Source organism: Denticeps clupeoides, chromosome 17 (assembly GCF_900700375.1).
Source record: "Denticeps clupeoides chromosome 17, fDenClu1.1, whole genome shotgun sequence".
Classification (NCBI taxonomy): Eukaryota; Metazoa; Chordata; class Actinopteri; order Clupeiformes; family Denticipitidae; genus Denticeps; species Denticeps clupeoides.
Genome location: NC_041723.1, coordinates 8,487,235 through 8,509,309, shown reverse-complemented (window position 1 = coordinate 8,509,309; position 22,075 = coordinate 8,487,235). Strand labels below are relative to the sequence as shown.

The 22,075-nt window shown below is 38.7% G+C and overlaps 5 protein-coding genes across 6 annotated transcripts in view; 1 reads left to right on the top strand and 4 right to left on the bottom strand.

The window, feature by feature from the left end:
• Nucleotides 1–5,160: 5,160 nt before the first annotated feature.
• On the bottom strand, nt 5,161–7,782 carry LOC114767488 (troponin I, fast skeletal muscle-like). 2 transcript variants are annotated; one of them, XM_028959352.1, is made up of 7 exons: nt 7,327–7,782; nt 6,382–6,414; nt 6,191–6,227; nt 5,987–6,115; nt 5,824–5,913; nt 5,560–5,736; nt 5,161–5,474 (listed from the first exon to the last, which is right to left on the bottom strand). In XM_028959352.1, the coding sequence occupies exons 2-7, from the start codon at nt 6,387–6,389 to the stop codon at nt 5,388–5,390; spliced, it is 528 nt and encodes a 175-aa protein (XP_028815185.1). In that variant the 5' UTR covers nt 6,390–6,414; nt 7,327–7,782; the 3' UTR covers nt 5,161–5,387. The 2 variants fall into 2 exon arrangements, with proteins under 2 accessions (XP_028815185.1, XP_028815186.1); XM_028959353.1 differs by having other exon boundaries at nt 6,382–7,782.
• Nucleotides 7,783–7,920: 138 nt separating this feature from the next.
• Nucleotides 7,921–9,919, bottom strand: LOC114767486 (troponin I, fast skeletal muscle-like). Its single transcript, XM_028959350.1, has 7 exons — nt 9,856–9,919; nt 9,241–9,273; nt 9,116–9,152; nt 8,851–8,979; nt 8,469–8,558; nt 8,214–8,390; nt 7,921–8,120 (listed from the first exon to the last, which is right to left on the bottom strand). The coding sequence occupies exons 2-7, from the start codon at nt 9,246–9,248 to the stop codon at nt 8,034–8,036; spliced, it is 528 nt and encodes a 175-aa protein (XP_028815183.1). The 5' UTR covers nt 9,249–9,273; nt 9,856–9,919; the 3' UTR covers nt 7,921–8,033.
• Nucleotides 9,920–10,739: 820 nt separating this feature from the next.
• On the bottom strand, nt 10,740–18,582 carry LOC114767487 (troponin I, fast skeletal muscle-like). Its single transcript, XM_028959351.1, has 13 exons — nt 17,193–18,582; nt 16,032–16,066; nt 15,906–15,942; nt 15,121–15,249; nt 13,396–13,485; nt 13,145–13,321; nt 12,451–13,074; nt 12,117–12,237; nt 11,792–11,850; nt 11,371–11,442; nt 11,200–11,289; nt 10,975–11,127; nt 10,740–10,880 (listed from the first exon to the last, which is right to left on the bottom strand). The coding sequence occupies exons 2-7, from the start codon at nt 16,037–16,039 to the stop codon at nt 12,988–12,990; spliced, it is 528 nt and encodes a 175-aa protein (XP_028815184.1). The 5' UTR covers nt 16,040–16,066; nt 17,193–18,582; the 3' UTR covers nt 10,740–10,880; nt 10,975–11,127; nt 11,200–11,289; nt 11,371–11,442; nt 11,792–11,850; nt 12,117–12,237; nt 12,451–12,987.
• The window catches only part of LOC114767480 (cytosolic 5'-nucleotidase 1A), a 29,571-nt gene continuing 23,637 nt past the window's right edge, over nt 16,142–22,075 (top strand). Inside the window, exon 1 of the mRNA XM_028959337.1 lies at nt 16,142–19,336. Within this exon, the coding sequence (XP_028815170.1) occupies nt 19,322–19,336 (15 nt within the window). The 5' untranslated portion in view covers nt 16,142–19,321. The remainder of the gene's footprint in view (nt 19,337–22,075) is intronic.
• Nucleotides 18,743–21,923, bottom strand: LOC114767485 (troponin I, fast skeletal muscle-like). Its single transcript, XM_028959349.1, has 7 exons — nt 21,851–21,923; nt 20,734–20,766; nt 20,041–20,077; nt 19,818–19,946; nt 19,390–19,479; nt 19,119–19,295; nt 18,743–18,989 (listed from the first exon to the last, which is right to left on the bottom strand). Exons 2-7 carry the CDS (start codon nt 20,739–20,741, stop codon nt 18,903–18,905), a joined length of 528 nt encoding a protein of 175 aa, XP_028815182.1. The 5' UTR covers nt 20,742–20,766; nt 21,851–21,923; the 3' UTR covers nt 18,743–18,902.

The window sequence follows — 22,075 nt, the reverse complement described above, 5'->3', positions numbered from 1 at the left end:
GGTGACATTGCTTATCAATGACAGATTTCTCTTGTGTCACATCTGTTTATGGGATGTGCCTGGGCTATTTTACTATTTCTGTAATGAAGTAAAACTGCTGAGTTAAGCACAGAACTGCCATGAAGCAGCAAAAAGGTTTTTAAAAATAATGATGTGTAGCCAAAAAAGCCTTTGATCTTTCAAGCAGCTTTAGTTAAGACTTTATTATGTCCAGTTGTTTTATTCATATGTTTGATGGTAAATCAAAATGTACATTTTAACTACTTTGTTGACTTAACTCAAAATAATAAATTCTGCAGCACAAAACCCACAAGTCACAGTGCTGTGTGATGGGGTGCAGCACAGGGCAGACTGTGCGCCCCTGTCCAGGCTCAGCTGGTCACTTTCCCGACACATTCCACACAGACGTATTCATTTTCCACTCTCATTTATCGTCTCCAGGGAAGTGGTGTGCCAAGCTGCCTATATTTTTTATCATCGTATATCTAACATTCAAAGGAAAACAATGACATAGAAGTTGAATAAATTGAATAAAATACAACAAGTACAGAATTGGCCATCATGAATCATCAAGACATCTTCAGTGTAACAGTCTCTGTTATTCTACAGGTGGAGATGGAAACATTTTTTCATAAGATGCTCTGATGATGACAGTGTCAAATTCATCACACCATTATCCCCCATAGGGGTTCAGTTGGGTTGATATCTGGTGACTGAGGATCGTATCATATGATTTACATAATTGTCATACTGCCCAACTGTTCAGATGCATGTCTTCTGTGGAGGATATGCATATTCATCCTGGAAGACGATACTCCAATCAGACTGAACCAAAAGTTTTACATGGTTAGATTCTATGCAAACGACAGCATTAAAATCAAACTTACTTTCACTATAGAAGCCCGCAGGGTTTGAAGGAACACATATTTTCTGTGTGCATGTGAAATTTAATACTGAACACATGAAGGTATACATTAAAACATGCAGTAGTGCAGCTTCCTATGAGGATCTCCTACTGTGTGAACCTTGAACCCAACTTCCCGGCTGCTGGAGCTGTTCTCACAAAGGCCTCACTTCCATTCGTCTTCTCGGCCACCCCTGAAATGAAGGTGCCTGTTTGTCTAAGCAGACGGATCATGGCAGCACAACTTCGTGAGAGGACTCCACATGGAAAAGGGGTTAGAACATGACAGAGCAGGGCCCTCTTCAGCCCAGAGAACCACACACAAGGCTGTAACATCAAACCGCTCCCCAGGAGTCTAGGTGCTGAAACAGGTCCAGCTACCTACCACATTTCTTCTGACAAAAGACAAAGCCTTAGCCGTGACTTGCTGCTGAGCAGGATTTAGTTCTCTTCAGAAACACAAATGAACTCTTAATGCCCATTTGCTATCAGAGGCATTTTAGAATCCACCTTTATTTTTTCAGCTCCTTTACAATGTTCTGTTTGTTGCAAAAGAACGTAGGGTCAGTGATTCTCACACATTTCAAACAATAAGTTCTACAAAATGGGCAGTTGTGGCCTAGTGGTTCAGGAAGCGGCCCCCTAGTCAGAATCCCGATCTTAAGATTAATATTTTCACTGGATTTAAACACACAGCATTTGTGAATGTTAACAGTCTCAGAGTCTTCTGATGTAACAAAGTTTGGGAATTTCAATGAATGACGTTCCATGTTCCAAAATAACAAACCCAACATGGAAAAAGGTCTGTTTCAGATGTAAGATCACAGTTCATCTTGGCACCACACTGGGATTGTGTTTCGTTTTATAAGAAGAAAAAATACATTTCAGTGTGATTCGTCTCCTGCAACAAGGGGAAAATGGGAGAACATTTTTAAGAGAAAAAGTGTGTTTTTACTAGCCCACCTAGAGCTTTATAGATTGTAGGCAGGTCTGTATGCACACACACACTCACGCACACACATTAAGTAATGGCTCAATAATCCTGCTTTAGCTGCAGGAATTCAACGTGTTGAGGGTCGTTAACCCAGGAGTGTTTGGGGGTTAGACGTTGTATGCAGTCACATACCGACACACTGGGGGGGTGGTTCTACTGAAAGGTGATGAGTAATGGTAATGGCATCTCTGTTTGCCATTAAAGAAGGGCTGAGTTCTGTCACTAACTCAGATCAATGTAATCCTACATATATATTCTATTTCATTTATGCAAATAAAACACTTTATCATAAAATTGAATAGTTATTGAATAACACTATATTGAATATGTTACAATGACACAAAGACAGAGAATAAGATGTTTTGAGTCATACACATGAATGCATGAACTAAAAAAGTTAACGCAGTGCAATGTTACCAATGGCTAATCATTCATTGAACTACCACAGACCCAACCAGCACAGGTCAAACCCCACATAGCAACAGATAAAAACTGCACCTTTGGAAGGCATTTGGGACGGTGAAGTTTTTACAACCTGTCTTGCCATCCAGCCACCAACATTTTAATAATGCCTGTTTTTCTTATCTGATATTTTATTACCTTAATCTAGTCCTAAATAATGAAAACATTCAAAATACAAATTTGTTTCTAAAATAATATACAGCAAAGAATACATTTTAATTGCAATTGGTATTCTTTATATACAGTGCAACACAACTATTTTTAACATGGGGCGATGTTTAAACATGTCGAGGGTCTGTATGCCATCTACTGGTTTAGAAAGCAACATGCAACATATAAGTATACACAATAGAAATGTGAAGAATTTTGCACTACAATATCTTTATTTTTATTTTAGTAGATATTGTGATCCATAACAAGGATTTCATACTTTTGGAGGGTCATGTCTTGGTGAGAAGCTCGAGTCCCATGGGCTTCACCAATCTTCAGCAGTGACCCACTGACTGACTTTCTCAGGGCCCAGAAACATGCAAACAGACGACATGGGGCTAAACACACAAAGAGGTAGGCAGGAAGAGGGTTTAACCAGAGTAAGGCTGTTATAAACGTCTGTGAGCTCAGTCAGTCTGGGGCAGTCTGGGTCTGAGGCGAGGTCAGGAATTTGCTCTGGTTTAATTCCACACATCCTGTGCATTTTCACTCAGTGCCAATGGTATTGAGCAATAACATTGCATTGTACAGTTGGCAAAGTGTGTGGCATAAATCAGCATCTCGATGTCTGTGTCCAATGAAGCCAACAGAGAGCTCCACCCTGTCTGTAAACTGCCAGAGTAACAGATAACAAATGAGATCATTTTGTGTATTAGATTTCATGTGTGTTTGTGTTTTGTGTGTGCGCATTTATAACATTTATCAGACACCCTTAACCAGAGGGACACACAATCAGTGGTTACAGGACAGTCCCTACTACCACCTCGCAGAACTTCAGAACGATGTACATTATAGGCCAGTGTTATGTTAAGGGAAGTTGGTTTGCAAGGGCATGTCTGACAGCTACAGCACGTTCTGGTTCTTCATCAGCTTTCTAAGGCGAATGTAGAGTGTTTTAGTAACATGAACTCTAAAGCCCAACTAAGGGCCAAGATCCCACAGGGTCATGAAGGTTTCAGTGCTAATTCGGGAGAAGAAAATCATCTTGTTACTTGGCAAAGGATAGGGTGGCAGTACTAGGCATAGGTGTCACAAGCAATTGCTTATGGTGCCAAGAAGTTGGGGCCTACCTCCCAAAAAACAAAAAACTCTTACTGTTCTCAAGAAAAGAATTAAATGGAAGAAACCATTTGTATCTGTGTGGAAAATGTGGCAAAATAAGCCACGGACAGAGCAATATCCATTCAAATGTCAGAAGCATACTATTGTAATTTTGTAATATTTGTATTCATAAAATATTTTGTGCAAAAGCTTCAGGCAGTAGTGAACCTAACAGAATAAATTTCAGAACTGAATGCTTGTTGAGAAAAATTGTTGATACCTACAGATGTACTACAAAATATCTGGGTTGTTCTCTCCCAATTCTGTGTTTGACAGGATTTTTTTTAGATAAACTGTGGATTTTCACTGGTTTGGACAGTACTGTATACAGTATGTATTGTAAATTCACAAAAAAAATTCACCAAATTTTTTTTAAGGTTTTTAAGAATTAATGAAGGACCTGTAGTCATAAAGCACAGGTTGTTTTCATGTTTCACCACCAAATTGTTCTGAGCATGTGATGTTTGTATTTATTAAAATTAAAATGTTCGTAGAATACAAAAATATTGAACATCAAGAACATGTGCACTGCACAGAAAATCAGTCTTATGTGAGTATGACTGATGTGAGTAGATAAGGCTTCTGATAGGGTTGTAGTAACCTAGCTCCATGAATATGATGACAGCAATTCACGGGTTCAAACCCCACTTATTACCATTGTGTCCCTGAGGAAGACACTTGACCCTGAGTTGCTCCATAGGGACTATCCCTGTAAGTACTGATCGTAAGTCATTCTAGGTAAGTGTGTCAGAAAAATGCTATAAAAGTAAAATGTGATAGAGTAGACATTACCACACCGTCCATCTTCATGTTTTTCCAAGCATAGTTTCATTGGATTGGAAGACTGGTGCTTTCTAAAGATAGCAGCGTATCGTCTTACATATCTTACAGTGGTGTAAGATATATATATTTAGCCTGTTAGCTCCTTAGAGGCCTGCACTTGAAATCCTAGGGGGCAACTCACAAGCTCTACTGGTCCAGCACCCATGACCAAATATGATGATCTATGTTGTTCCAAATGAAGAAGACATGCAAACAGGAAATGACATCAAAACAAATTTGGAAAAAAGTTGACGTGACATAGTTATAATTGTTGCGCAATAGGCACCAGACTAATGGTGATTGGGTGACTAATTTTTCTGAATGGTTATGTCTGTGAGAGTGCTTGATCCTCTTTTTTTATATGACATGATATAACTGTAATACTGTAAGTATAAATTTTATTCACAAAAATATTTCTATTAATTCCACCTATATTTCTGTGGCCAGAAAATAATGGTAAATTATTTAGCCATCATTCTATCTAAAATAAAAGGTCATAATAACTATTGTTGTTATGGTGACAATAATTACTGTTTTTAAGTAAAACTCTTCTGAATTAGTCCTGATAATAAGTTAAGTTATCTGTCTATCTATCTTGCATTAAAATAAATAATGGCACATGAAATTAGTATGTGTATGCTTACACAAATTCACACACGCACTTGCATACAAACATACTGCATTATTTTAATCATTATATCATTACAATCAATGTAGGCATCAATCAGATTAGATGTTTACCATGTACATGATGTCTTGCTACAGCTCCAAAGCAATGGTAGGCCACAGGCTACCAAATGTATAAAAGACCTAAATATCACCTGAAGAATGACATGAATGGAAGTTGTCCAGATTTTGTGAAAGTCTGTGAGAGAGTAGCTGCTATTTATGCATTTATGCATCTCCTTCAAACATTTTCTTCCTGCCACCCATGCCAGCCTTGTCTTCAATGTTCTTACGCCAGTCACCAACATCTGCAGTCTAAGAGACAATCACAACATGGTGAATGAGGTGACATTTGATCTTTGATGGCTGCATGTACATCCCTGGTCTCGTGGACACTCACCTCCTCTTTCACCTCCTTCTTCACTTCTTTGAGGTTTGCCCTGAAATCCATGGTCACCTTGTGCTTGGAGCCCAGCAGTGCCTGCAGCATAGCGTCAGCAGACATGCGCACCTTCTTGAGGGCTGGCTTCTTGAACTTGCCCTTCAGGTCAATGACCTTAATCCTGAGGTCCTCAATCTGGGTCAAGGAGAACGCTGGATCATTTAACAAACATACTAGTCACACGCATATAACAGCGAGTGCCACAGATGTTCAGGAATGTACCTCCTTGTCGGCTTTGGCAACCTTGGCCTCCATGTCATATCTCTCCTCGTCCACGGTGTCAATGGTCTGGTGAAGCTTTTTGCACAGAGCCTGAAGTCACAAAGTTCATGGTAAAAGCTCCCAAACAAAATGACCCAGAATGGGATAAAAAAAAAAAACCCACCTGCAGGTCCTCAGCGGATCCAGGGTAATCCGGGGCTGGGCAGTTCTGGGACATGTAGGCCTCCTTGTCAGCAACAGCTTGCTTGGCTTCTGCCTCAAGCAAGCCGGCAGCAATCTGGAGCAGCAAGCTCTGCAGGGTGGGAAATTAAATTGTACCAGTCATTTGCCTGTCTGTCGGTCGGTGAGATCTTGTGAGATCTGTTACCTTCAGATGGTACCGGCGGCTGTTTGTCAATTTTTTCCTGTAGGGAAGAGGAAATTAAGCATCCACATTTTTCATTAGAAAACATTACGTATTTCAGTGGTGCTATGAGTGGCATATTCATATTTTCGTAAACCCAGACGTTCAAACATTTTTGAATTGACATCAGTGCATTGAGCTAGAGATTTACTCACTCAGACATCTTGGATCTTGATGTATTTTGCACCCTGCATTAAGGAAAATTGTTAAATTGTTTTTGTACTAACAATTTAAATAGTCATGGCAAAGTTCACACAAATAATAGGTCCAATAGGTCTCCGAAGGTGCTGGGGATGCGGGTGTGTGTCTTGAGTAATCGCATTTCTTAGAGGAAACACTATCTGCTTTGCAGGAGGACCTTTAGGCGGGGTGTTCAACAGAACCTAATTTTGGTCATGCAGGGTCGGATGTCATCTCTCACTGTTAATTTATGGTGCATTCCTCTTCAGAAGGTTACTAACACCCGAAACCCTGGGGAACATATCTGCTGGCTGAAACATTACCAACTCATCGTACAACTCATTAATGGCTGCTGTGATTGGTTTATGATCGTTATTTTAAATGAACAAATGGGTCAAATGCACTGTATATTAGTTTCAAATTTAAGCTTTAAAAATGTATTTAGAATAAAGATGTCTATGTGATTCTAGAATTTCTCTGTTAAGTTGAAAAAAAGATTTTAAAAAATTAAGAACAAAATTCAATTCAAGGAAATCATAGAAGACTGCAATACAGCCGTTATTCTTTCTGATAAGAAGAGTATGTAATAATAGTAAATCCATCCAGATTTAAGGTAGTAGAAAATAGTATGAAAGTCAAGAAGACAGTTTAAGATGTCACCCAGCTGGTTCTTTCCAACAGAGGAAAGACTTCGCCCTGGGTGACAGTTACAGTAGGCTGCTGCGGTTCCTTCTTGTAATTTTCCTACAATGCCTTGTTCATTTTTGAACCCTACGAGGTATAATTTTGTCACATGTAATTACATTCCGTGTTGTATTTTGTTGTTTTTCTTTGGCTGCACAGCCTCACGATTCTAACACTCTTGCACTCTCTGGTAATTATGGGTTGAGGTAGGTAAAAAGAAGAGGAGATGATCTCACCTATCACAGGAAAAGGAGTGCAGGACACACTTGGACGGAGGATTGGAGAGACTGGCAAGCCACCGACTGACAAAAATTAAATAGGATATATATGGTTGTCACTGATGGCTCAGCAACATTGCTCTGACCTCTTTATGGAAGTGGTGGTCCCGGCAGACCAATAAGCCTGCAGGGTCCTGAAATACCTCCAGCCCTTCCTTGTAAATTTCCCTTCCTTTAAGATGCCCCTCAAATCCGCACGGGAGACATCCTGCAGAAAGCTATAGGATTACAGTTAAGCACGAGACCCTCACCGAGGGTCCAACAGGTTTGTTTTTGTATATTTGTAGGTACTGTACTTCATTTATGAAGATAATGTCCAGTGCCCAATACTCTAATTATAATTATAGAATAAAATAATACAGTACAATGCATAATCATAATTTCGGCAGATTATTGATTTTTTGCAGGATCTGATCTACATGAGGTCAATTCTATTTCTACACTGGCTGGAGAAAAAAAGGAGATGCCTGTAAATACATGAACACACAAAACTCTCTCACTTACGCATACACAAACAAACCAACAGTTGAAAAAAGAACAGAAAAACGTAAATTACTTCACAGGAATTAATTTAATGGTTGCCGTTTCGCACCCCTGTACATGAAACATTTATCTGGGGAACGTTTCTTTTTAAAGTGTCTAGAAAATTTTGGATTTGCCAGAACTTATTCAGCACCCTCAAACATCTTCTTCCTGCCATCCATGCCAGCTTTGTCCTCGATGTTCTTACGCCAGTCTCCAACGTCTGCAGCCTAGACGAAGCAACAGGACGGTGAAAAATGTAAATATTTCCAAACATAAATGACCCAGTCAGGACACTTGACCCAGGGAAAATGTTTACTCACCTCCTCTTTGACCTCCTTCTTGACTTGTTTCAGGTTAGCCCTCAGATCCATGTTCACCTTGTGCTTGGAGCCCAGAAGAGCCTGCAGCATGGCGTCAGCAGACATACGCACCTTCTTCAGGGCTGGCTTCTTGAACTTGCCAATCAGGTCAATGACCTTGATCTTGAGGTCCTCAATCTGAGAAAAGAAAACAGAGCCTCAGCATTAGAAGCCAAAGAAAGCAAACTGAGAGGTCAACCTAATTGAAGTGATTACCTCCTTGTCTCCTTTTAGCACTTTAGCTTCAAGGTCATATCTCTCCTCATCAACCTTGTCAATGTTCTGATGGATCTTTTTGCAAAGATCCTTAAAAACAAAAAAACACATTGTAAAATTGAATTATTATAAAGGTTTATATAATCATAGGCGTAGACACAATCATTATACTAATTTAATATTGCTGTAAATTTAGCATATTTGATGATTGCATAATAATCAATTTTATTTATTTATCATTCTTATTTTAAGATAATCTAAATGTATTAATTGAACATACCGTTTTTTTTTAAATAATCATTTTTGTTAGTAGTCTGGAAATAGTTATGTATATATTAGTTTTCATAGTTACATATATGTTTTATATGTATGTTTGATTTACCTGCAGATCTTGTAAAGAGGAAGGTGTAGACAGAGCTGGGCAGTTCTCTTCCAAATACCTCTGTTTCTCTACTTCTCTGTCAGCTATTTCTTTCTTAAGTCTCTCCTGGGCAATCTGAAGCATCAAACTCTGCAAGGCAGGGAATTAAATAAACATCATTTAGGGAACATATTCGGGGGGGTCGGCATTCATAGTTTCATCTGTTTATCAAAGAAAGGACATTAGCTTTTCATCTTTGCTGTTACATTCGCAGCCATTTTGTTACCTTCAGATGATGTCGACGACTCGAAGTCATCTTTTTTCTGAGGAATTAATCATAATGTAACAATCAACAAGCAGGTAATCACACATCAGTGTAAACAAGTATAAAAAAGGAAAATTAAAACTCACTCAGACATCTTGGCAGTTTTGTTTCTTCACCACCTTAAAAATATATATACATTCAGAAATGTTTTGCACAGAGAATTATCATGTGCTGATTACTTATTAATAATGCATTTTTTTCCATTTTCATGTTTGTACTTTGTAAAAATGATGCCATCCCATCAACCAACTCAACACAGTGGTCACCAGGGACTTCAGTGAGGCACTTAAACACATTGTTACTGTTGTATGTTGAAGAGTTAATTAAAGCTGCAATTGCTGGTTTAGCATCAGGCATGGTGTGAAATGCACTCAGACAGGAGGGGAACATTTGATCCGATGCTTCAAATAGCACTATTAGAAAAGGTTGGACTGGATTGTGGTCTGCAGAAGGTATGTCTCTACCACAAACATTTGGGTTTTTAAAGTGGTGCTACACTGACAGCCATGCAAAGCAAGAAAAATCCATCATTATCATTGTTATGTTATTCAACAGCAATAATGTATTTTTTGTATAAATATAATAAAATTACGTATTATTGCATTAAAACACATGTTTAACACAATGTGCATATTTTTTCAAACATAAAAACCCCATGCAATATTAAATACAAATTTATATAGAAATATTCAAATACTCACCTGAGACCAGAAATGAGGACTGGATAAACACGCTCAGGGGATAAGGGGAGGTAGCTGAGCACCACTGTCAGTGAAATGATGATCAGATCAAGTATTTAAGGCTGGCATCATCAAGCAACATGTAATATCCTCCCCTCTTTATGGTAATGCCTCCAAAGACAGAAGCCATAAATATCTAGCTCAAAATAGAAATATAAAAATGCAAATATTTCCAGATGTATTTTATATAGACGTAGAACATGTTTTTTCAAAAACGGTGTGCACAGTACGAATGCAGCAGGTCTAAAAAATTAAAACAGCACGATCCATCAAGACTGGGAATAAATAATTAGACAATTTTTGGTTGAAAGAAAATCACAATGTATTCCAATGACATAATAACTCGATGGTCATCCACTTAATTTTGTGCTTTATCTTTTTTGCTGACGGCATGTCTTCACAGGCAGCTGTGCAGCCATGCCACAAGGGGGCGCCATGCCGCATTTCAATTTTTTATGTTACAGGGTTAGCGCAGGTCACAAAATGAAACGAGTTCTAATGAAACCCTGTGTATTTACACGGTCTGTAAAGTCCTTTTGATTACAAACCCTGGGTTTATATATTTTGCTAATGCAAAAGATAAAAATGTTTAAGTAAGATATAATACATGCATGGACAGTACAGTGCACTGCCTTTTTTAGTCTTTCAGGACTTGCCTGGATATCCTCCTTCTACAGAAAAATGCCACTATGCTACATTAACGCAAATATGATTTAGATCAATGAACAATAATTATAGCTGGAATATATGTACGTTTTTTGCACAATGTAACATACATTTAAGATAATGTAAAATCTATTTTCTCACATTTTTTGCAGCAATCACACGGTCAGGGCATGATTCAGTTTAGATTAAAAGGTATGATTTTATTGATATAATAAACTGGAAGAAGAAGGTGAATGGCTTAGAGAATTTGCTGTACAACATCTTCTTTCTGCCACCCATTCTGGCCTTGTCTTCGATGGCCTTTTGCCAGTCATCAGTGTCTGCAGAGAGAGCGACAGGTCCAGGACCAACATATTTTACTCAGTCATTAATGAAAACGCTTCTCCAAATTGGTCTCAAACGAAGGTCTGCTACCTCTTGTTCACGCTTCTTTTAGCATTGTAACATTTTACGTCTGGAGGACAGCAGGGCATGGACCACAGAGATGGCATACATGCGCAACATCCTCATAACTGATTCCTTGAGTTTGCCCTGCAGGTCATGCATCTTGTTCTTGAGTCTGAAAAGCTGGATTGGGGGAAAAATGTGTCAAAAAACTCAAGCGCAACCTTAAACGTGCACACAAACAATGATACACACTTCATATTTAGCCTGGGCAACCTGAAAATTGAAGTCCTTTCTCTCGTCGCGAACTCTGCGAGCGTCCAGTACGAGGTGTTTGCACATCACCTGGGCAGATCATCCATTTCAGTCATTTTATTATTTTAATCATGGCATATTGAACAGTTATTTAACATTCACAGAATTCACCTTCAGTTTCAACGTGGCCTCAGACATATCATTGCATGTGCGCTTCTGATCCAGGTACTGACGCTGGAATCGCTGTTGGAAGAGCATCACTGAAAATTCACTGAAATTTCTTGATCACTTATATTTTAGGCAAGCAGCCTTTTTCAAATTTCGCAACTTTAGCTTAATGGTAGCTGACTATGGTTCCTCATTCTAAATAAAAAAATCATCAAATGAAAAAGACAAAAGGGGAATGAAAAGTTGTATATATGACGCTCTTTCTGAATGCTATTATGAGTATATCTATTGCTGTACTTATTGCATTAGGGCAAATGACTAAACTAAATAAAGCTCAACCACAATCTGTCACTGTCCGTAAACTCTGTGACAAAGATATTATGGTCCTTACACAAAGAAATATTATGTAAATAGATCCCGTTACCGTCAGATTTCCTGTCATATCCTGATTTCCTGATGTTTTCAGATGTCCTGCCATTTTCTCTTGAGGAAAAAAATAGTTCATTTAATAAATATAAATACATTTTATTTGATTTTATTGCAAAACCTGAAGTCTCTGGAAAAAACGTTGACCATCTGAGCACTTACAGATTACATAAATAAAACACTGAGATGGGCTCTGGCACATCATGGTAATGGATATTTTGCAATAGATTTCTCAAGTCTACCTGCTCTACCCTATAATAAAAGTTAAACTGCAAATAATAAAAAAATCCCAACATTAGAAAAATTAAGAATAGCACTCTTACCTGTGAGATGTTCAGCTGGAAGGTGACAAAAACATCACTGCGACATTAATGTGAACTAATTTATAAGTCTGCCATCTTTCACCTCTGCATGGTATTAAGCTCAAAGACACACCCCTGGCTTCTAAAAATAAACAAAGAAAACCAACATCTTGGCAAATTGTGAACCCAAAACTGAGGATTGCCAAGGATGTCAAATGCAATTCAATCTCTAGGATATTTACAACAAAAATACATTTAACCATTTCATACATTTCAGGTCTTTTAAAACTTGTTTCCTTGAATAATGTTTTTTTTTAGATTAAATAACATTTTATTAAGCACGTTCACATCTGACCTGCGGTGGAACAGATGGTGATGCTGTCATCACCCTGTCTCCTGGCCATCCGTCTTAATCCCTTTTCCATTCCAAAGTGACCAGGCGACCTGTGAGACTTCATGTTCATAAATAACACGTTCATAAAAAATACTTTTCATGTTGTTTAATTTCAACTCTGAATCCACAAAAACACAGTGACTATGATAAATTGATGTATGGATTTAAATCATGCAGAGATGCTCACCATTTAAACTGGGCTCTAATGAGGGCTGCCCACTCTCTGCTGCCCCCTTGTGTTGAAAACGGATTACATGCGCACCTCTTTAAAAGCATTAATGTCCACAGTAAAAAAAGAAACCAGTAAACATGGCCCTCCGAAGAACACATTTTATTGGCTTGAAAAGCGCACCAGTAATTAGGAGTATGAAATAAGTCAGAGATTCAGAAGAGATTCTAGAAGAGCGATATTCGAGAAGGTCTAAAAATTTTAATGGAAATGTAGAAGCAATCTAGTGCATTTTTGAAGCACACACAAAAAACTTGGTGCAAGAGAACTTATTCAGCACCCTCAAACATCTTCTTCCTGCCATCCATGCCGGCCTTGTCCTCAATGTTCTTACGCCAGTCTCCGACATCAACCGCCTACAAAAGAGCAACATGTGAAGATCTCTAAACACACAACTTTGAATCTCCTGTAGACCGCAATACTCACCTCCTCTTTGACCTCCTTCTTTACTTGTTTCAGGTTTGCTCTCAGATCCAGGGTCACCTTGTGCTTGGAGCCCAGCAGAGCTGCAAGCATTGCGTCAGCAGACATGCGTACTTTCTTCAGGGCTGGCTTCTTGAATTTGCCAATCAGGTCAACCACATTAATCTTGAGGTCCTCAATCTAAGAAGAGTTTTATATACATTGAATTACAAATTTTCTATTTTCAAATAAAACGTTCCTTAAAATGATCCTACCTCCTTGTCCCCTTTTGAGACTTTGGAAGCCAGGTCATATCGCTCCTCATCAACCTTGTCAATGTTCTGATGAATCTTTTTACAGAGATCCTTAAAAACAAATACAAATACAGGTTGAGGTTCATTTATTAGTGAAACAGCCAGTCTACTTGAAATGAATGCATAAAAAATTGATAATAAAAATAATAAATAAACAAAAATAAAATGCAATTCCTCATCTGCTTGCTCTCAAATCCGGAATATGAACATGGAACCATTTCAACAAGGCGACTGGAGATGAAGGGCTGCAGCATAGCACGGTGGTTTGCAACGTCACTTCACACCTCCAAGGTCATGAGTCTGAATCCTGTCTGGAGTTTATTGGCAAGTCTTCATGTCTGGGATTGGTCGGTTTCGTATATTGCAAAAATTGAAGAAAGATCTGATTGCGCTTGCAGGCAAAATGAACCACGTACGGAGTATCGTGAGCACAGGTGCGGACAGAGTCGAGCTTCTTGCACTGCATCATGTGTGTGCAGGAATGTGACAGATTTACCAGCACTAGAACCTGACTGTCCTCACATATCCCATACCCATATCATCACATGGTGGGTAGTTTTGGAAATTGGTCACATTTATCAATGCCACGAGGGCCTATTTGTGTTCTTTGTGTCTCTCCACCGACCCAGACGTTTTCCAGAGTGTTCTCAGGAATTACAAATATGGAGGTTCATCCTGATGGAATTTTAGTGACATGGTTGAAACCTCCAGCCACAAGAAACAGACCAGTTCAGACGTCCAGTGATGGCTGCGTAACATTCACTGAGGGTGTTATTCACATTGGAACTGGGTGGGAGCATCACGTCACACCAAAGTCTAAAGGCCTGGTCCCCGGGGCAGGCTAAGATTGTGTAGAGCGTCCCATAGTCCATCTCTGACCTCTGATAGTAGTTGAAGCAGGGACTGATGGTGAAATAAATGAGCATCAATGGCTCCATTTTTCATATGTAGATAAAAAAAAGGAAAATTCTGGATTCAAGGAAAAAAAGCAAAAAAATGCCACACATAGAGCAAATGCTGTTTGTTGACGTGCCACCATCTTGCAGCAAGATGTTCTTGGATATTCTGGGTGGTCAAAATTAGACTTTGATGTTGAATCACTTGTGAAATGGAGCATAGAAACATGCCTACAACCGCTTCACTCCACCCCTGGGAATGGCCGGCCTCCACATCACGCCTCCTCCAATAGCTGTGCTGAGCGAGGCAATCCAGAAAAATAGCCGGAGTTGTGCCGAGGGTTATGTTCACAAACCGGATCACAACACAGTCCACCTGCAGAAATTATTACGAGCTGCGCTAGACCACAGGCGCCCTGACTTTAGAACAATCATTGAACAGAATCCAGAAGAAACATCAAATACATGGATGGAATTTCCAGGACTGAGACTGTGAGTACCAGAAATTCTTTTTATCATAATTGACACACATTTCATACCATAACTTCACACACATTTCAACTTTGGATGTGGCAACGTTGAGTAGTACCATGGAAATGAAGCTCAGCTTTGACCTGGTTTTAGAATTCTAAAGCCTACAACAGTTGTTGTGTTGGCAATGAATGAACAAATGTAGATATTGTAGTCAAATTCAATTTTTCCAACGTTGCCAACATTTCCGATTGCAATAGTACACAGTGTGTAATATTAAATGTTAAAAAGTTTTCAAATGCTTTTCTGCTTCTTTTACCTGTAGCTCCTGCAGTGAGCCTGGCAGTGACAGAGGTGGGCAGTTCTCAGCCAAGTACTTATTTTTCTCAGCTTCCGTTTCTTCTACTTCCTTTTTCAGTCTAACTTGAGCAATCTGAAGCATCAAGCTCTGCAGCACAAGGGTATTCATCAGAACCAGTGGGTTTCTGTGTTTTTCGGGAACTATTGTTCAACTGGAGCTCAGGACAGGACTTGTTTGGTTGTGTGGATTTAATGAATTTAATAGATAAACCGAGAAAGACACTTTAATTATGCTTGCTCTGTGTCTTTAATCTGTCACACCTAATATTTTAGTGCTGACGTAACAGCGGGTTTGATTGGTTTATTTACATTACGTCATAAAATATTAGGTGTGACAGATTAATTCAATTTTTTTAAAGTTTAGCCAGAAGACCACAAAGTCGCAGATTCAAACCCCACATACTACCGTTGCATCCCTGAGCAAGACACTTATCCCTGAGTGTCTCCAGAGGGACTGTCCCTGTAACTACTGACTGTAAGTCTGTAAATGTAAATGTCAATCATTAAATTTGTCAATCATTAGGCTCATCCTGAAAACACCATTACAGAATGTGTTCAGGGTGACAAATAATCACACCCCATTGAAAGGAGGAGTTAATGTCTCTTATTTACTACAGAGTAGTTCTTTCTTGTTTTATTTATTTATGTACATCCTGGGGATGCAAAGGAACAAGCTCACGCTTAGCAAATAGCACTGCCTGTAGTGCCAGTTTAAAAATAGTCCCCTTAAACTTCTAGGCAGACCTTCAGATGATGCTTCCGACTTGACGTCATCTTCTTTCTGCAGGATTCAGGCAGACAAGGATTACAGAAGGTAATTCTACGTAAAAAAATCAACCCATCACCACCCAACACAACAGATTTACTTACTCAGACATTTTGCCGCAGTTTGTTTGTGTCTCTTTCTGAGGGTGAAAAAAAACTCAAAGTGAGCTCAAGAACAGGACGATGTCATCAACACAACATCAAGGTGAGATCACGTCAGATCTGCAGCCTTAGTCCACCCATCAATCACCTGGATAATGTTGGCATGAGAGCTGACAGACTGGGATTCCAGTGGGCCAGTTTAATGTGGTGTGCATTTCACTTTTCAAATGGAAAACAGACATGCGAGCCAACTGCTGGTTTCGAAGTCAATCGTGGTGATGGTAAAAACATCAGGGCTGGAGGAAGCTCCTTCATAGCTCAGGTAGCAGAAATAAATAAGTGTGTGGGTAGGTGTCAATGAGATGGAAGAAATGTTGCCTATTTTCTTTTGTAATGTAAAAATACATTCAAAATGCCACTTTCCCCACCTTTAATTTAATGTATAACTTGTGCAATTTAATTGAAAAACATTATAATATATGGATATAAAAATTTGAATGTAAAATACACTGGTTACATGAGTGTGCACACACCACCCAACAACATTTTGTTGAAGCCCTTTTTGATAAAATTACAGCATTTTCTTGGCTAGGAGCCTATAAGTATGACTTGGCAGGTCACCCCACAGAACCTCTAATAGATTCAGGTCTGAGCTCTGGCTGGGCCATTCCAAAACTTTTTTTTTTTCTGACTGACACCTTTCAATTATGGGACCACTTGATTCTTTTGTAAGGAACCACTGATTTTTCTGCAGCAGAGTAAATGTCCAGAAAGAATTCTCACAAAAACCTGCCATTCTAACAGGGGTGTGTACACTTGTCAGGGGTGTGCAGCATGTCAGTATGGGTGAATTACTGAAACAAAACAGATGCACATAGTGATGCTATATTTCACTATGATCATATTTTTGTAATTATTTACAACAATTTACAACAATCCACAAAACCATATATCAAGAACGATGCAAATCACATAACAAATGTCCAACAGAAATGGACACACCAGTCCCTTAAGAAACCCTTGACTTAAACTGAACATGCAAAGCACTTATTCAATTCTCATGCTGACAGAACATGTCTGGTGAATTAACTTTGAGCATCGACAAAAATACTGCTTTAAGGTGCACAACAAAATTTATTGTTCAGCGATCGAATATTTTCCTACCTCTGAGAAGTGATTGAAAGTTGCCCGCAAGTTGGGAGGTTTGATGAACCACTGGCACTTCAATGATGTTGAGACCTGGTTTATAAGGCTGGCACCATACAGCCCTGCAACCGCAATCCAAATATCCCCCACTCATTATGGTTATGGTTGTAAAAAGGTAGTCTAGCCAATTTCCAGAAATATCGCTGCTCAAAATAGAAAGAGAAGAATATTACCAGGTAGTGTAGGCCTTTAAAATTCCTCTTTTCCAAAAAAAAAGTAATCCTGATCTGGAATTAATGTGAGGCATGTGGACATGTCTGTTCAGAGTAATTTGTCTGACTTCCTCTGACTGTGAAATTATTTAGGATAAGCATGTAATATCATAGACAAGGCTGATTGTCTTTGCGACAATCAAATAATACAATGACAATCATCATTATTTGTATGATGATATATCACTGGAGAAATTATATCTTCTTACCAACAGTCCTTTTTGAGAACAGAGGGTGGCAGTGTGTTGCCATGTTGCCTTTGTGGTCTTCCCAAAAGGACTGGCCAAGGGTGTCTTTCCCAAAAGCTTAGTTGCTAACTACGTGAGCATGTGTCTGAACGGGTCCAGCGATGCAAGTTGCTAGTGCAAGCTTTGGTGAGTGCACCCCAGTTTCACGCCTCCAGCCAAACACCTAAAAAATAACCAGACAAACATGCAGTTGTTCAGTGATCATGTCAGTGAGCTTGGGAACATTTTTTGTCTTAAATTCTTGATAAAAAAATGGAATAAAGAACCTACCCTTCTGAGGATCAACTCTGAAGATCTTTGTTCATGTCATAATCATTCAAAGACCAATTAGAGTGTGGTGTTGCTTGCAAAAAGAAACTCTAAAAAAGATAAGCCTCTCATTCTCTGGTGAAAAGTGCTTTCCATATCAAAAAGTCATGCAAAACAGGTTCTGAATAAGGTTCTGCTGGAGAACATATTTTCAGTTGACTAATTTTGTAATAAATATGCTCTTATGTTTTAAAGTACTGTCCAAGATTACAAGTGTGTGCAAATGAATAATATTTTTATGCTCAATGAGCAGTGTTAATTAATTCTGTTTGGTGCTAATTAGAAGCTAATTGTAATGGAAATTTTAGTAGTGTAAATCTGACTGTGGGCCTACATATCACATCATTGTAACAGTGAAATTCTCCAAAACCGTATGGTGAACAGCTTATTTATCAATATATGGTAATATACAATCATCATACAGTCAGTCATAAAGTGTATCAATGATGGAGTCTCTTGGTTGAAATAGTTATTATAATCACTACTTTTAATGATATGCATACATTAATTTTTTGCTAATTGTGTTAATCTTCACTGCAGTCGGATCAAATTTGTGCGGGCAGTAAAGTCTTGGCTTGTCACGTTTTAGAGAGGATTCTAAAATATATTTACATATGTCACTGCCAATTAAAATGTATTTAATTTAATATATGTTGTTTTACTGTTCTCAGTAGTCACTGTAGTCAGTCATGTAGATTAGCAATGAGATAAAGATCAGGTTGATCACAAGACAGACACAGAAATGTCAATTCATTTATTTAGTTAAAATTCTAATGTAACGTTTAAACGGGTCTTCACAGAAATGGACAATAAGCCATAGGGACTGGGGTGATATGTTACGATGTTCACTTGATACAACCAACAACAAGGCAGAGTTAAGTTATTCACCACCGCTACCCTCAAACACCACCGCTACCCTCAAACATCTTCTTCCTGTCTGCCTTGTCTTCAATGTTCTTCCGCCAGTCACCAACGGTCTCCTTATCCTTTAAGAGACATTTTTAAAAAAGAAATGAACATTATAATGTGTCTGGACATTCCGCTTCCCTGTGTATAAATGAATGGAGATTACCTTAAATCTTTGAATTTCATGTTCACTCTATTCAGTGACTCACCTCCTCTTTGACCTCTTTCTTCACTTGCTTCAGGTTCGCTCTCAGATCCATGTTGACCTTGTGCTTGGAGCCCAGCAGAGCCTTAAGCATGGCATCAGCGGACATGCGCACTTTTTTCAGAGCTGGTTTCTTGAACTTGCCCTTCAGGTCTTGAACTTTGATCTTCAGGTCATCAATCTGTAGAGAAAAAATAAACCGGATTAATGATGGACGATCAGGTAAAAAATAATCACACAACACAGTACATCTTTAAACATACATGAATCCATACCTCCTTATCACACTTGCCCACTTTACTTTCAAGGTCATATCGCTCCTCATCCACTTTGTCAAGGTTTGTATGAATCTTCTTGCAAAGTTCCTTTAGTCAGGTAAATATATTGTGAATAAATGTTTACTGGAAGGCAGATGAAAGTTTTGCAGAGACTTAAATATATGAAAATAATAGAGGCAAAATTTAATTACTGTATGAGCTCTTATATATACACATGAAAGTGATTGATTTTGTCATTGTGATGCACAGCAAGCACAGTACACACAACGAGACAAGTAGAGAGCAGTGGTGGTTTGGAATTGAACCCGCAACCCTTCGGTTACAAGTCTGCTTCCTTACCCGGTAGGCCACTGATGATGACAGAAATGATCATCATCAGTGACAGAAAGATGTAAAAATAGCTGATAATGTGGTCCTGATTGTACCTGCAAGTCAGCCAGAGAGCCAGAAAGCTCAAGAGGAGGGCAGTTCTCACTCATGTAGGTCTTTTTGGAAACCTCAAGCTCGACTACCTCGGCCTCCAGTCGGCCCTTTGCAATCGAAAGCATCAAGCTCTGGTGCACAAAGTGAGAAAAACAAATAAGCGATGCCTCATGGTAACAAGCATGATGTAACCAATTCCACTGAGAAAACACTGCTGTGGTTTACCTTGAGATGATGCTTTCGACTCGATGACATCTTTTTCCTGGATAATGGATTGAATATATTTGAAGCAAGAAATTATGACGTAATTCATGCTGGAATCATTTTTTTAAGTGAGTACACCATGGAAACATGAGTGCGTTGACAGGCAGTTGTGGCTTCTCTTTTATGGCAAAGTGAAAGGACACCTATTCAAGAATCCTGAATGAGGAAGGTATCAGTGTTAAGGAACTACAGCATTAAAACCAGTGAAATAAATGAAACCTCAGCGTACTTTCAGCGTACCTTTTCCCATGACACTGAAGACAGAATATTTCCACGCTTTTATGATATCATCACAAAGGATATCACACACACATGCATGTGTGTAGCCTGCATCATGCTTTTATTAAAAGGGAGGTGTTCCATAAACATGCATGGATATTAAAATAACAATAAAATGATAATGAGTGAAGCTGAAGTGTTGTTCATAAAAAGTAGTTATAGTGAAACTGTCAGTACAGAAAAGCGGGTGATGTCAAGCCATAATTAGGCTTAAACATTACTTTATTGAACATTGGGTGACTAGCAGCTGCATCTGCTTTTAGACATGTGATCTAACATTGCTGTCATGTGCATACGTTTTGGCTTGATATCATGCAGCAGCTTTAATTTAAATAGATTACACCAAAATAGAACAGAAAAATGAACACAACTTACTCAGACATTTTGGCTGCCTTTCTGCTTCAGTCCCTGTGAATGTAAATACTGTAGGTATGTAGTTTTTGACCTAACACCAGTTTAGAAAAGTTTCCATGTTATTCAAATGAAATCACAGTGCTGGTGAGATTTCTTCATTAGGATAATGTGACGGTCAGACGCTCCGACTCATGATACCCCTGACTTCAGGAGATCATCTATCACCTCAGCCATGTGAGCTATGACAGAAGCTTTGCTTACACAGACATAATGAAAAAGAGAGAGAAAAAAAGAAATAAAAAGAAGCACAGAGAGAGAGAGATAGAGTGAGAGTGCAAAAGGCAAGCAGACTGCAAATCATCCAAAGCAGCGCATTTCCAGAGGAAAGTTAGTTCAATTATGACCGATGGAACTCTAACTGTTTATGCCTTAAAGCTCTGATACTCAGTATGCATGCTAATGAGTATGCATGTAAATTAACACCAGACAGTTTCTGGTTAGGTAAATACTGTAAATCAGTACTAAGTAAGCTTAAGTTTCAAAACTTCATCATGTCATATATCTTGTGGTTAGCTTGCTAAATCCACCAGATGAGATTACAGTACATTATGAGTTGCACTGTTTTTCAAACATGAAACAGGGTATGTTACACTGTAGTAAATAACACTGCAAACCATATTCTTGCACAGAACATGATTATATTAAACAGTACAATATAAAAATATAGATGGTCACCTGTTCAATCTTTTGAACACATACCAACACATTTCAAGAAGAAACAGAAACATTTTTTTTTCTGTTTTCTAATTTCGACAAATCTTATGACTTACACAGAAGGCAATAATAAAGCTTTCTTTCTTTATTATTGCATTATCATGCTTACATACTTGCTTGGCTCACATCGTCAGTTAGTGCGGAACTAACTGGCCTGATATACAGTTTCCAATTGCAGGTAAGAGAAAAAAAAGCTACTGCTACTGGCAGCTGTAAACACTGAAGCAAACATGCCTCCGGTATGCCAAGATATTACACCCAAATCTGTGTGCTCCTTTGCAGAATGTGTGTGGTAAGGCAATCCTGAGCAGATTGTCATGAGTAGTCCATTGATGCTAAAAGATAACCGCTGAAATGACCTCACCTAAGAGAGAAAGCAGCAGGCAGGGTAATATCTACAGACTGGCACAGCCACTGAAACGCTATGATGCTTTAATGCCATTTTATGATGGCTCAGCAAAAGTTTGGATTTCTCTTTATGGAATTGGAGTCCAGCATGGACCAATGGATCAGCAAGCTACTGAAATTTAACCCACAGTCCCCCTCCCGGTCCAGTCATTATAAATAACACGGCTATCAAAAATGTTGT

Coding starts and splice junctions, on each gene's coding strand:
- LOC114767485 (XM_028959349.1), bottom strand. Junction 19,480..19,817: donor GCTCTCTGGCTGACTTGCAG/GTACAATCAGGA, acceptor ACCTGACTAAAG/GAACTTTGCAAGAAGATTCA. Junction 18,990..19,118: donor AGAAAGAGGTCAAAGAGGAG/GTGAGTCACTGA, acceptor TGTCTCTTAAAG/GATAAGGAGACCGTTGGTGA.
- LOC114767487 (XM_028959351.1), bottom strand. Junction 13,322..13,395: donor TCTCAAAAGGGGACAAGGAG/GTAGGATCATTT, acceptor AACTCTTCTTAG/ATTGAGGACCTCAAGATTAA. Junction 13,075..13,144: donor AGAAGGAGGTCAAAGAGGAG/GTGAGTATTGCG, acceptor GCTCTTTTGTAG/GCGGTTGATGTCGGAGACTG.
- LOC114767486 (XM_028959350.1), bottom strand. Junction 8,980..9,115: donor GTCGTCGACATCATCTGAAG/GTAACAAAATGG, acceptor CCTGCCTTGCAG/AGTTTGATGCTTCAGATTGC. Junction 8,391..8,468: donor TGCTAAAAGGAGACAAGGAG/GTAATCACTTCA, acceptor TTCTTTTCTCAG/ATTGAGGACCTCAAGATCAA.
- LOC114767488 (XM_028959353.1), bottom strand. Junction 5,914..5,986: donor GATCCGCTGAGGACCTGCAG/GTGGGTTTTTTT, acceptor TTGTGACTTCAG/GCTCTGTGCAAAAAGCTTCA. Junction 5,737..5,823: donor TTGCCAAAGCCGACAAGGAG/GTACATTCCTGA, acceptor TCCTTGACCCAG/ATTGAGGACCTCAGGATTAA.